General features: G+C 43.2%; 1 protein-coding gene across 1 annotated transcript; it reads left to right on the forward strand.

Annotated features, from left to right (window-relative positions):
* Positions 1-264: 264 nt before the first annotated feature.
* Positions 265-915, forward strand: LOC135112764 (cuticle protein CP575-like). The gene is made up of 2 exons (XM_064027554.1): positions 265-409; positions 510-915. The coding sequence occupies exons 1-2, from the start codon at positions 398-400 to the stop codon at positions 723-725; spliced, it is 228 nt and encodes a 75-aa protein (XP_063883624.1). The 5' UTR covers positions 265-397; the 3' UTR covers positions 726-915.
* Positions 916-14,812: the final 13,897 nt, after the last annotated feature.

The raw sequence follows: 14,812 nt of genomic DNA on the forward strand, positions 1-14,812 counted from the left end.
ATTTATAGTTATTACTTTATTCTACTTATTATTATCATTATGTTGTTACTGTTGTTGTTCATATTATTACTGTAATTGTTGTTGTTCTTGTGGGTCCTGGTGGTGGTGGTGGTAGAGTTCATGGCGTGGGCACTACAAGAGCGTTACGTGCATCAGTGTGTGCCTGTCAGCCTTCACGCCGCGGCCTTGTTCACCCGCTGGACGAGTAGCTACGCTCACTACTACGTATATTCCTGACCCCAGCACTTTTCACCTCGCCAGTGGTGTGCTCATTTCTTGTCCTGATTAGCGGACTCCTGCCCAAGGCAAGCCGCGGACACCGCTGCTCGTGTGGCTATTTAAGCCAAGCCGACCCTCACGGTGGCATCAGACGTTTTCCTGCTTCTGTCACACCAACATGAGGGTCCTGGTGAGTGGTTGTGGTGGTGGTGGTGCCTGATACAGTGTCTGGTGAGGAGGAGAAGGAAGGGGAAGCGAGGTGGGCAGCTACTAACTGTGCTGTCTTACAGAACGTCATCCTGCTGGCCGTGGTGCTGTTCCTGGGAGTGGTCGCCGCCGCCGCCAAAAATGTGGTCCTCAAGCTGGACAAGAACACAATGAGTCACGAGCAGTTCGGCGAGCCGGGCAAAGCTGTGCACGGCAGGTACGCGTACGAGGACGCCCAGGGCACCTGGCACACCGTCAATTACAAGGCTGACCACACTGGCTTCCACGTCCTCAAGTAGGCGCTGACGACAGCGACGCCTGCCGAGGTCCGGCCGACACCAACACTGCCGGCGGCGCTGACCTCTGTCACCTTTCCAGGGTGCGGCTGGCGCCACTTTCTGCATCACGACCTTTCTCTCTCTTCTTCTCTGTCAGTCCCATGAACTCCATGAATCGCCTTCTTTCCTAAATAAAACTATCTCAAGTTTTCTTCTGTGTTTCAATCCGCAAGTCTGACGAGTAGCGGTGGTCAGTTTGAGTATGAGGCGGCAGGAACGTCACGTGCCCTGAGACGGCACTGGTGCCACTCGAAGGCCCTGTGCTACTGCTGCTGCTGGTGCCACGACGAGGCCATGCTGCTGCTGCTGATGCTGCTGCTGGTGCCACGACGAGGCCATGCTGCTGCTGCTGCTGCTGTTGCTAGTGCCATTAGAAGCTCAAGTGCTAATAAAAGTGTAATTTACAGTGTCTTTATTTGCATTAATGTCATTTACTGTCAGGGTTGGAAAAAAAACCCAAGTTAAAAAAAAAAAACCAGCCCACTAGGTTTTTTGGAGTTTTATACATTTATTTTTTTTGAGTGTTTTATTGTTTTTTTTTATTTATTTTTTTGTGTATTCCCCATATTTATATGTAAATCAGTTTAAATAAGCAGTTAAAAAGTAATCTAGAGTTAAACAAAAGGTTTTATTTTATTTATTTTTTTTTTTGCCATGCTGGGGGGGCACTGGCAGAAAAAAAAAAAAAAAGCCCACTGAGATGAAAAAAAAAAAAAAAGGCCCAGCGGTAGTCACAAATTACAGGGTATCTTGAAACCTCCCTCTTGATAGAGTTCAAATCATGGGAAGGTGGAGATACAGAAGCAGGCAATGAGTTCTAGAGTTTACCACAGAAAGGGATGAATGATTGAGAATACTGGTGACTTTTGCATTAGAGAGGTGGACAGAATAAGTGTGAGAGAAAGAAGAAAGTCTTGTGCAGTGAGGCCACGAGAGGAGGGCAAGCATGCAGTTAGCAAGATCAGAAGAGGAGTTGGCATGAAAATAGCGGTAGAAGATAGAAAGAGATGCAACACTGGGGCGATGAGAGAGAGGCTGAAGACGGTCAGTTAGAGGAGAGTAGTAGATATGACGAAAAGCTTTTGATTCCACCCTGTCTAAAAGAGCGGTATGAGTGGAACCCCCACATACATGTGAAGCATACTCCATACATGGACGGATAAAGCCCCTATGCTATGCTCATCTCCCACCAAAGCAGCTGGTGGGAGATGAGAAAAACTAGCCGAGACGAATCAGAACGCCAAACTTCACAGAAGCTGTCTTAGCTAGATATGAGATGTGAAGTTCCCAGTTTAAATTATAAGTAAAGGACAGACCGAGGATATTCAGTGTATAAGAGGGGGGACAAATGAATGTCATTGAAGAAGAGGGGATAGTTGTCTGGAAAGTTGAGTCGAGCTGATGGATGGAGGAATTGAGTTTAAGAGGTATTGAACAATACTAAGTTTGCTCTGCCCTGATCGAAAATTTTAGAGAGATCAGAAGTCAGTGGCTTCCCTGCATAAACTGTTTACTTCCTGAGGTTTCAAAGGTTGGACGTCTATGAAAAAGACGTGGAAAAGTGCAGGGTTGTATCATCAGCGTAGGACTGGATAGGACAAGAAGTTTGGTTTAGAAGATCATTCATGAATAATAAGAACAGAGTGGGTGACAGGACAGAACACTGAGGAACACCACTGTTAATAGATTCAGGAGAAGAACAATGATCATCTACAACAGCAGCAAAAGAATGGTCAGAAAGGAAACTTGAGCTGAAGTTACAGAGAGAAGGATAGAAGCCATATGAGGGTAGTTTTGAAATCAAAGCTTTGTGCTAGACTCTATCGAAAGCTTTTGATATGTCTAAGGCAGCAGCAAAAAATTTCACCAAAATCCCTAAAAAACTCAGTTGAGCGGCCTTGACGGAACCCATAGTGGCAATCAGATAGAAGGTTGTGAAGTGATAGATGTTTAAGAATCTTCCTGTTGCGTATATATTCAAAACTTTAGAGAGGCAGGAAATTAAACCAATAAGACGGTGGTTTGGGGGACTAGAATGGTTACCCTTTTTAGGAACAAGCTGACCTTAGGTAAATTTCCGGCAAGAAGGAAAGGTAGATGTTGACAGACAGAGTTGGAAGAGTTTGACTAGGCAAGATGCAAGCACGGAGGCACAGTTTCGGAGAACAATAGGAGGGACCCCATCAGGCCCATAAGCCTTCCAAGGGTTTAGGCCAGTTAGGGCATGGAAAAGATCACTGTGAGGGATTTTAATGGGCAGCATGAAGTAGTCAGAAGATGGAAGAGAGGGAAGAACAAGCCATGAATCATCCAAGGTAGAGTTTTTAACAAAGGTTTGAGCAAAGAATTCAGCTTTAGAAATCGATGTGATGGCATTGGTGCCATCAAGTTGAAATAAAGGGGGGAAAGATGAAGAAAGAAAGTTATTGGAGATGTTTTTGGCCAGGTGCCAGAAATCATGAGGGTAGTTAGATCTTGAAAGATTTTGACACTTTCTGTTAATGAAGGAGACACCTGTTTAGGTCATGGTGATACAGGTTGGTCCGGTTGGACAAACCCTGTATTAACTTTTACTATACAGCAAATAAACGGGTCAGGCTTGACTACTTTTACATTTTTTATGTATATGTACATAGATAAACTTTGTTTATCAGTATGATATATAAATAAATTTTGATATGTGAAATATAAAAAAAATATCTAGGTATTTATTCATTTATTTTTTTCTATGAGAACCCTGTGTGCTGTGCATGTAGTACGTGCTTATGTGTGCTCACTGAGTCTGGAGGGCAGGATGCGCAGTGCTAGACCCTGGGCGGCAGGCCACAACCACTCCTGCAGGGCAGCTCAGGAACACTACCATACAATGTCCACCAAAGAGGAAATATGAGTTGGCACTGCCTCGCGCTGCCAGATTTTCGATCACACCACACACTGGCCACACGAAGAGGAGGAGGAGGAGGAGGACGAGGAGGAGGAGGAGGAGGAGGATATAAAAAGGTCAGTAACAACAACTACGCCTTTGCAGAGCTCATGGCGCCCCATTGAGCTCTCCAGTGCAGTCATGTTGAAGAGAAAGTTAATAGGATTCACGTGGATGTTCCCCGGCCACTCGGAGACAGCCCCAAAAAATGGACAATTTCCTGCAGGAGTCGACCCGCGTCACCGAGATCACCACGCCCTAGCGCTCACGACGGGCCACCGCAGCTTTGAATGTTTGCCTTTGTCAAGTTTGTTCACCTACCTCACATTAATAATATATAAAATTATTGCCATTATGTTATTTGTTATTATCATTATTACTTTGTCGCTGTCATTGTTGTTGTTCTTGTCGTAGTTACTGTTCTTGATGTTGCTCTTGTTTCTGTTGCTGCTGTTGTTGTTGTTGTTGTTGTTACTGTTGTTCTTGTTGCTGTTGTTCTTGTTGTTGTTGTTACTGTAGATGTTACTGCTGTTACTGTTGTTGTTGCTTCTGCAGTTGTTGCTGTTGTTCTTGTTGTTAATGTTGTTGCTGTTCTTGTTAATGTTGTTGTTGTTGTTAGTGCTGTTGTTGTTACTGTTGTTGTTCTTGTTGCTGCTATTCTTGTTAATGGTGATGTTGCTTTTCTTAGTGTTGTTGTTACTGTTGTTGTTGTTGCTGTTGTTGTTATTGTTACTGTTGTTGCTGCTGATGGTACTATTGTTGCTGTTGTTGTTGTTGTTGTTGTTGTTGTTGTTGTTGTTATTGTTGTTGTTGGTGTTATTACTGTTGTTGTTGTTGTTGTTGTTGTTGCTGTTGGTGGTTGTGGTGATGGTGCTGGTGTACACCGCAGCGCGCACACCATGCTCGCGTTACATGTGTCCCTGGTGTGCTGGCCTGCCTTCACGCCGCGGCCTTGTTCAGTTCACCCTTTGAGCTTTTGGTGCGTACTGAGCTACGTGTTTATCTGTCCCGGCACCGGTGACCTCGAACTCGTGATGGAAGCAAGCAATCCTTCCCTGCTGCTGCTGCTGCTGTGTGTATCTGTGTGGCGACAGACTATGACTAGTATTGAACCGTAGTCACCACCACGCAAGAACATAAGAAAAGTAAGCCACAAGAAGCCATCAGTCCTACACGTGGCAGCCCCTGTATGAAACATGTCTGCCTATTTCCACCTGTCATTCCCATCCATGAATTTGTCCAATTTTTTTTATAAAGTTCCTTAATGACTCAGCACCTGATAAATGAATCCATTCCACTCATCTACTATCCATTATTTCTTCTTTTATCCTGGTTACTAATTCTGAGACAGACACACACACACACACACACACACACACACACACACACACACACACACACAGTATACACAAAGTTTATTAATGACCACATCGCACACTGTAATAATGAATACATCTTCACTTTTTGATATAATACAAAATAGAAACCAGGAATAAAAATCAAGAATTATTAAAGATAACAAAGAGGAATAAACTTTTTAAAGTCAGAAATAGGAGACATTAAGTTATCCTCTCTCTCTCTCTCTCTCTCTCTCTCTCTCTCTCTCTCTCTCTCTCTCTCTCTCTCTCTCTCTCTCTCTCTCTCTCTCCGTCCAAATATATTTAAACATATATATATATATATATATATATATATATATATATATATATATATATATATATATATATATATATATATATATATATATATATATATATATATATATATATATATATATATATATATATATATATATATATATATATATATATATATATATATATATATATATATATATATATATATATATATATATATATATATGTATGTATATATGAAAAAATATTAATATACAAACAGCCAAACACAATACAAACACACGGATTGGGATGAGAGAGAGAGAGAGAGAGAGAGAGAGAGAGAGAGAGAGAGAGAGAGAGAGAGAGAGAGAGAGAGAGAGAGAGAGAGAGAGAGAGAGAGAGAGAGAGAGAGAGAGAGAAAATCAATAAATTAACGAATATTTGCCAGTAAATCTTTATCTATATTATTACTTACGGGAAAATTATTATTATTATTATTATTATTATTATTATTATTATTATTATTATTATTATTATTATTATTACTTTTATCATCATTATCATTACAGCAGTACGCGGGAAAGCAGGTCACATGGAACAATAAATTAAGGTCACTTGTAACAGGTTAAGGTCACGTGACACACCAGGTGATAAATTGATGAAGTGGTGATGTTTCCTGTAACCTTATGAGCAGAAGGCACCCCCTCCACCTTCTTTACCATTCGTGACCTTGAAGGATATGGTAAAAAGTGGACCTCTTCATCCATCAGACATGGGCATGATTATGATTACTGATCAAATATTATAATCCGTGGCTCTGAATACGTAATGATAATCAAATCGTAATAAAAAAAAGTAGATAACTCGTGTAATCATAATCAAATCATAATTATATTTTTCTTGATCATAATTAATGATTAAAATGTGATTATTTTTTTGTAATTTCCATGAAGCACTTCACTTTCAAGTCCAAGTCTGTTTTGAAAGCTTAGCATCATCTCATGTTTTTTACTTTCTCGTCTCCCATGATATACGAGTATCAGTCAAATGCACACAAAGCCTATACATATTTCATCAGACTTGAAATGCAGTACTGGTAAAAATTATTGCCGCCAGGGTGGTGTGGGAGTGCACAGCCACAGGGTTACATATGAAACATGTGTTTGTGTAACCATCGTAATGTGTGTATCAATTGTGGAACTGCCTATCATTGTGTGTGTGTGTGTGTGTGTGTGTGTTGTAGTGCTGTATCACCCAACATGTTTGTACATGCATATGCTGCTGGCTATGTAAGGCAAACACGTTTGTACATGCACACGCTGCTGGCGTGTGCGAAGAGGCAGGGCCTGTATCAGGAGTCAGTGGAAAAGCCTCACGTCTATTATCACACATTCGTCATTCTGCACTGGCATCTGACGTTCTCTAAGGTAAAAAATGCAACCCGATGGAACAGCACTAACAAGATGCTGCACTCTCTTCTGAATATTGATCCAGCTAAGCTTGATCTGTTAAACTGTCCAATAAAGCTAATCAAATATGAACTTAATCTCATTAAGGAAATAACAGACATTTTGACACCATTTGAAGTAGCAACTCCAGAGTGTCAGGGAGAGAATGTTGTAAAGTCTAGCAAAGCAATTCCGTGCATTCGTGGACTGAGGGCTGAGCTTGAACAACTGTCACAGACATACAAGTCAAAGATGATTACTCTCAAAAGCTCAATCAAGAAAAGACTGAAGATTTATGAAGACATGGCGATGTTTCAGCTGGCTTCACTCCTAGACCCACACTTTAAGATGGACTGGTGCTCACCAGAAGAGGTCATGTTCATGAAATCTCTACTGAAGTCTAAAGTAGATGAAATTATGCCTACTACCACTGAGGAAAAGGGTTCCCTTCAGGAAAATAAGGAGGCCCCTACAAAGAAGTGCAGGCTGTTCAGATTCACGACACCATCAGCATCAAGGAGCTCTTCCCTTTGTACATTAACATCAACTTTATCACAAGTAGAATCCTACCTGAGTCAGCCAACAACAGAGGATGACAGTGATCTCCTTCTCTTATGGAAAAAGAATCAGTCAACATTACCTCAACTAACTCTACTGGCTCTCCGATATCTGTGTATCTCAGCACCATCAATTCCAGTTGAGAGAGACTTCTCTATTGGTGGGAAAGTCTTTCGTCCTGAACGATGCAGAGTGACCGATGTTCACTTTGAGGAATTGATGTTTATCAAGTGTAACCAACACATAGTAAATTAGACATTACATGAGAAATACTCTAGCCTATAAGAAATCACGTGTATAACAACTATATTTTTCAAGAGAAATACTTTGTTTTCATGCATTATTGCTGTGAAATCCTGTGATCATGATTTAAAATAAATTCATAGAATTAATGTATTATGTACTGTAAAACAAAAACAAATAAAACCTCTTACACACAATGTATGTTTTTCATACCATTAGTTAGTAAGTGATTTAAACGGTTATATTACTGTGCTCAGATATGGAACAGTGCACCTAATAGATGTAGTTTGCTACCAATTTAGGCATTGTACCTAATCATTGATAATCATTATCTTTTTATAAATAATCACAGCTTACTACAGCTACTAGTATTACTACTACTACTACTACTACTGTTTTCTCTTTTTTTTTTGTAAGCATAATGTGTGTGTGTGTGTGTATTTGGCGGGGAGAAGGGGGCGTTCCAAAGACACTGAGGTGCTTTTAAGTCGACCAAAACCATTACAATTTTGTACCATCTCTCTCTCTCTCTCTCTCTCTCTCTCTCTCTCTCTCTCTCTCTCTCTCTCTCTCTCGGTGTGCACAGGAGATATAAAGCAGCAGAAACCAGTAGCTCGTGCCTATAAGCGTTCTAGCAGCGTATGTGTCCTGGCGGAGAAAAATATCCAAGGATTTTTACGCAGCATTAATGAAGACATTTCTGTTGACAGGAATGTGTCCAGCATTAAACTCTCCAGGCAGCGTCCGGCTTGTCCAGGCGTGACCATAGTAGACCACCATTAACACCAACTGAGGGCTTTTGGGATGTCCTGGACCCACGCGGGGGAGTGAACTTGGAGGGCGCCATGTGAATTGTGCAGGAGCTGGCTGTGTATCATGCAGTGGGAGACGCCCTGCGAACAGTAACGAAGAGCAACCATCAACAAAGCCTCGCCCCGCAGGTGAAGGCTGCAATGACCGTGACGCCCAAGCTGTTCTCGATACTCTCAGTTTGCCGAGGAAGTTTTGCAAACACGGGCCACAAGTCGCTGTGAGGAAAGCTGCAGCGGGGAGGAGCGTGGTCATCCTACAGGTCTGTCCCTGCAGCGTCTTGCCGCGATGGACTGCTGCTGCCCCCACCACAACTGCCGCCCGCACCAATGTGGACGAGAACACAATGAGTCAGGAGCAGTTCGGCGAGCCGTGCAAACCTGTGCACGGCATGTACAACGCTGAGGATCCCAACGGCAACTGGTACACCGTCAGGTACAGGGCTGACCACACCGGCTTCCACATCCTCAACTAGGCGCTGACGACAGCGACGCCTGCCGCGCACCGGCTGACGGTAACACAGCCGGCGGTGCCGACTTCGGATCGTCTTTCTGCAGGAAGCGGCTGGCGCCACCTTCTACTTCACGACCTCTCCCTCTCTTCTCTGTCAGTCCTAAATAAAACCATCTCAAGTTTTCTTTCGTGTTTCACTCCGCAAGTCTGACGATTGGCGGTGATAAGTCTAAATAAGAGGAGGCAGGAAGGTCACTGGTGCCACGCGAAGGCCCTGTGCTACTTTTTTTTTTTTTTATGTAGGAAGGATACTGGCCAAGGGCAACAAAAATTTAATAAAAAAAAAATGCCCACTGAAATGCCAGTCCCATAAAAGGGTCAAAGCAGTGGTCAAAAATTGGTGGATAAGTGTCTTGAAACCTCCCTCTTGAAGGAATTCAAGTCATAGGAAGGTGGAAATACAGAAGCAGGCAGGGAGTTCCAGAGTTTACCAGAGAAAGGGATGAATGATTGAAAATACTGGTTAACTCTTGCGTTAGAGAGGTGGACAAAATAGGGGTGAGAGAAAGAAGAAAGTCTTGTGCAGTGAGGCCGCGGAAGGAGGGGAGGCATGCAGTTAGCAAGATCAGAAGAGCAGTTGGCATGAAAATAGCGGTAGAAGACAGCTAGATATGCAACATTGCGGCGGTGAGAGAGGGGCTGAAGACAGTCAGTTAGAGGAGAGGAGTTGATGAGACGAAAAGCTTTTGATTCCACCCTGTCTAGAAGAGCAGTATGAGTGGAACCCCCCCAGACATGTGAAGCATACTCCATACATGGACGGATAAGGCCCTTGTACAGAGTTAGCAGCTGGGGGGGTGAGAAAAACTGTCGGAGACGTCTCAGAACACCTAACTTCATAGAAGCTGTTTTAGCTAGAGATGAGATGTGAAGTTTCCAGTTCAGATTATAAGTAAAGGACAGACCGAGGATGTTCAGTGTAGAAGAGGGGGACAGTTGAGTGTCATTGAAGAAGAGGGGATAGTTGTCTGGAAGGTTGTGTCGAGTTGATAGATGGAGGAATTGAGTTTTTGAGGCATTGAACAATACCAAGTTTGCTCTGCCCCAATCAGAAATTTTAGAAAGATCAGAAGTCAGGCGTTCTGTGGCTTCCCTGCGTGATATGTTTACCTCCTGAAGGGTTGGACGTCTATGAAAAGACGTGGAAAAATGCAGGGTGGTATCATCAGCATAGGAGTGGATAGGACAAGAAGTTTGGTTTAGAAGATCATTAATGAATAATAAGAAGAGAGTGGGTGACAGGACAGAACCCTGAGGAACACCACTGTTAATAGATTTAGGAGAAGAACAGTGACCGTCTACCACAGCAGCAATAGAACGGTCAGAAAGGAAACTTGAGATGAAGTTACAGAGAGAAGGATAGAAACCGTAGGAGGGTAGTTTGGAAATCAAAGCTTTGTGCCAGACTCTATCAAAGGCTTTTGATATGTCCAAGGCAACAGCAAAAGTTTCACCAAAATCTTTAAAAGAGGATGACCAAGACTCAGTAAGGAAAGCCAGAAGATCACCAGTAGAGCGGCCTTGACGGAACCCATACTAGCGATCAGATAGAAGATTGTGAAGTGATAGATGTTTAAGAATCTTCCTGTTGAGGATAGATTCAAAAACTTTAGATAAGCAGGAAATTAAAGCAATAGGACGGTAGTTTGAGGGATTAGAGCGGTCACCCTTTTTAGGAACAGGTTGAATGTAGGCAAACTTCCAGCAAGAAGATGTTGACAGACAGAGCTGAAAGAGTTTGACTAGGCAAGGTGCAAGCACGGAGGCACAGTTTCGGAGAACAATAGGAGGGACCCCATCAGGTCCATAAGCCTTCCGAGGGTTTAGGCCAGTGAGGGCATGGAAAACATCATTGCGAAGAATTTTAATACGTGGCATGAAGTAGTCAGAGGGTGGAGGAGAGGGAGGAACAAGCCCAGAATCGTCCAAGGTAGAGTTTTTAGCAAAGGTTTGAGCAAAGAGTTCAGCTTTAGAAATAGATGTGATAGCAGTGGTACCATCTGGTTGAAGTAGAGGAGGGAAAGAAAAAGAAGCAAAGTTATTGGAGATATTTTTGGCTAGATGCCAGAAATCACGAGGGGAGTTAGATCTTGAAAGGTTTTGACATTTTCTGTTAATGAAGGAGTTTTTGGTTAGTTGGAGAACAGACTTGGCATGGTTCCGGGCAGAAATATAAAGTGCATGAGATTCTGGTGATGGAAGGCTTAAGTACCTTTTGTGGGCCACCTCTCTATCATGTATAGCACGAGAACAAGCTGTGTTAAACCAAGGTTTAGAAGGTTTAGGACGAGAAAAAGAGTGAGGAATGTACGCCTCCATGCCAGACACTATCACCTCTGTTATGCGCTCAGCACACAAAGACGGGTCTCTGACACAGAAGCAGTAGTGATTCCAAGGAAAATCAGCAAAATACCTCCTCAGGTCCCCCCAACTAGCAGAGGCAAAACGCCAGAGGTACCTTCGCTTAGGGGGATCCTGAGGAGGGATTAGAGTGATAGGACAAGATAAAGATATGAGATTGTGATCGGAGGAGCCCAACGGAGAAGAAAGGGTGACAGCATAAGCAGAAGGATTAGAGGTCAGGAAAAGGTCAAGAATGTTGGGCGTATCTCCAAGACGGTCAGGAATACGAGTAGGGTGTTGCACCAATTGCTCTAGGTCATGGAGGATAGCAAAGTTGTAGGCTAGTTCACCAGGATGGTCAGTGAAGGGAGAGGAAAGCCAAAGCTGGTGGTGAACATTGAAGTCTCCAAGAATGGAGATCTCTGCAAAAGGGAAGAGGGTCAGAATGTGCTCCACTTTGGAAGTTAAGTAGTCAAAGAATTTCTTATAGTCAGAGGAGTTAGGAGAGAGGTATACAGCACAGATAAATTTAGTATGAGAATGACTCTGTAGTCGTAGCCAGATGGTGGAAAACTCGGAAGATTCAAGAGCGTGGGCACGAGAGCAGGTTAAGTCATTGCGCACATAAACGCAGCATCCAGCTTTGGATCGAAAATGAGGATAGAGAAAGTAGGAGGGAACAGAAAAGGGGCTACTGTCAGTTGCCTCAGACACCTGAGTTTCAGTGAGGAAAAGAAGATGAGGTTTAGAAGAGGAGAGGTGGTGTTCTACAGATTGAAAATTAGATCTTAGACCGCGAATGTTGCAGAAGTTAATGAAGAAAAAGTTGAAGGGGGTGTCAAGACACTTAGGGTCGTCGACGGAAAGGCAGTCCGACCTGGGGACATTTATGGTCCCCTCCCCAGATGGGGACTCCGAGGCTGGTGTAGGAGTCGCCATGATTTTAAAATTTTTGAGTGAAGGGTGTGTGTGTTATTAGGTGCTTGTAGTTTTGTGTGGAGAAAGAGAGTTGTCTTTAGAGGGCAGGCTGTGACTACCCCCTTGTGTTGTGAGACACAAAGGGAAACGTTCAGTGAGGTCACAGCTGGGTTTAATGATAAGTTCACAGCACAACCCTGAACAGTGCTTTAGACCTCACTGGGAGTAATTATCGTTTCGGCAGGTGTCTATTGCCTCCTCCTCCTACTGCTGTTGCTGGTGCCACAACGAGGCCATACTGCTGCTGCTGCTGTTGCTGGTGCCATTAGAAGGTCAAGTGCCAATAAAAGTGTAATTTATAGTGTCTTTATTTGATTTAATGTTATATACTGTGCATGTAGTGCATGCTTATGTGTGCTCACCGAGTCAGGACGGCAAGATGCCGACAGGCCACAACCTGCAGAGCTGCTCAGGAACACTAGCACACAATGTCTACCAAAGAGGAAATAAAAGCGGGCATTGCCTCGCGCTGCCAGGTTTCCGATCACAACACACACTGGCCACACGAGGAAGAAGAGGAAGAGGAGGAGGAGGAGGAGGAGGAGGAGGAGGAGTGAATGGCAAAATCTAAATAGACAACAACGGCTTTTAGAAGATGTGGAGAAATACAAAAAGAATATACTGTCATGGATCGGGGTCCCTTTACACTTACACACCCGCCGATCACATGTGATTCCTGGTTGAGTCTCCAGGTAGAATAGGGTAGGACACTCAAAAGAAAGCACAGTAATAAATCTTTTATTTATATTTACACAGTAACTACAACAAAGGCCTGGCTAGCTATGGCTACACTCAGTGGCGCGTGAGCGGCACACAGAAAGAAATACTTATTTCTCCGGAGGTGAGGCCAATGCCCGGTCCTTCCCCTGGAAACACCACGATGTAACCACGATGTAACCAAGAGGAAGAACTAGGCTACGTTGTGAGAGCCCAGCTTTACGTTAAGTTACTGGAGCACGGAGGTAAATAGCCGGCATTATGCACTGTATCACTCGACAAGGAGCGACGACCACGTGGTCGCTGGGCGACTGGATATGCGCTCGAGAACAGGCCTTACCACAAATAACTCATCCAAGGCGTTCCCCTGGTGTACTCACTCCTCCAGTCTGCTTCGATGAAAGCTAGCTTCGTCAGTCAGGGCTTCGGCTTACCGCTGCACCACGCTGTCCTTTCTGCAGGCTGGTTCGGGTGGAGTCGAGGATGGCACGTCTTGGGCGCTGGATGACCCGGCCGGAAGTGACCTGGCGAGGTCGTGAACCACTCACCTTGGCCCGCGCGCTCTGATACAGGCTCCGCTCACCTGCCCGCATGGCGAATGGTTCTCTCCTATGAGAGGGCGGTAATTTATTGCCCTCTCAAAAAACTAGTGCTCCTGTGTTCTCACATATACAAAGAAATATACAACGGAAGACCAAACAGCAACAGACATTAATGTCCTGACTAGACTGACTACAAGTGAAAGAAACAGGAAATTACAACAGCAGAAGGAGAAGGGGAAGGAGGAGATAAAAAGGTCAGTAACAACAACTACGCCTTTGCAGAGCTCATGGCGCCCCATTGAGCTCTCCAGTGCAGTCATGTTGAAGAGAAAGTTAATAGAATTCACGTGGATGTTCCCCGGCCACTCAGAGACAGCCCAAAAATTGAACAATTTCCTGCAGAAGTCGACCCGCGTCACCGAGATCACCACGCCCTAGCGCTCACGACGGGCCACCGCAGCTTTGAATGATACCTGTTTGCCTTTGTCAAGTTTGTTCACCTACCTCACATTAATAATATATAAAATTATTGCCATGATGTTATTTGTTATTATCATTATTACTTTGTCGCTGTCATTGTTGTTGTTCTTGTCGTAGTTAATGTTCTTGATGTTGCTCTTGTTTCTGTTGCTGCTGTTGTTGTTGTTGTTGTTGTTGTTGTTACTGTTGTTCTTGTTGTTCTTGTTGTTGCTGTTGTTATAGTTGTTGTTGCTATTGTTGTAGTTCTTCTTGTTGCTGTTGCTATTGTTATTACTGCTATTGTTGTTGTTGTTGTTGTTGTTGTTGTCGTTACTGTTGTTGTTGTTGTTGTTGTTGTTGTTGTTGCTGTTGTTTCTGTTGTTGCTGTTGTTATTGTTATTGTTGGTGTTGCTATTGTTATTACTGTTGTTGTTGTTGTTGTTGTTGTTGTTATTACTGTTGTTGTTGTTGTTACTCTTGTTGTTGTTGTTGTTGTTGTTGTTGTTGTTATTACTGTTGTTGTTGCTGTTACTGTTGTTGTTGTTGTTGTTGTTGTTGTTATTACTGTTGTTGTTGTTGTTGTTACTGTTGTTGTTGTTGTTGTTGTTGTTGTTGTTGTTGCTGTTATTACTGTTGTTGTTGTTGTTGTTGTTGTTGTTGCTGTTATTACTGTTGTTGTTGTTGTTACTGTTGTTGCTGTTATTACTGTTGTTTTTGTTGTAGTTGTTACTGTTGTTGTTGTTGTTGTTGCTGTTGTTGTTACTGTTATTGTTACTGTTGTTGTTGTTGTTACTGTTGTTGTTGTTGTTGTTACTGTTGTTGTTGTTGTTGTTGTTGTTGTTATTACTGTTGTTGTTGTTGTTGTTGTTATTACTGTTGTTGTTGTTATTACTGT

Source organism: Scylla paramamosain, chromosome 24 (genome assembly GCF_035594125.1).
Source record: "Scylla paramamosain isolate STU-SP2022 chromosome 24, ASM3559412v1, whole genome shotgun sequence".
Lineage (NCBI taxonomy): Eukaryota > Metazoa > Arthropoda > Malacostraca > Decapoda > Portunidae > Scylla > Scylla paramamosain.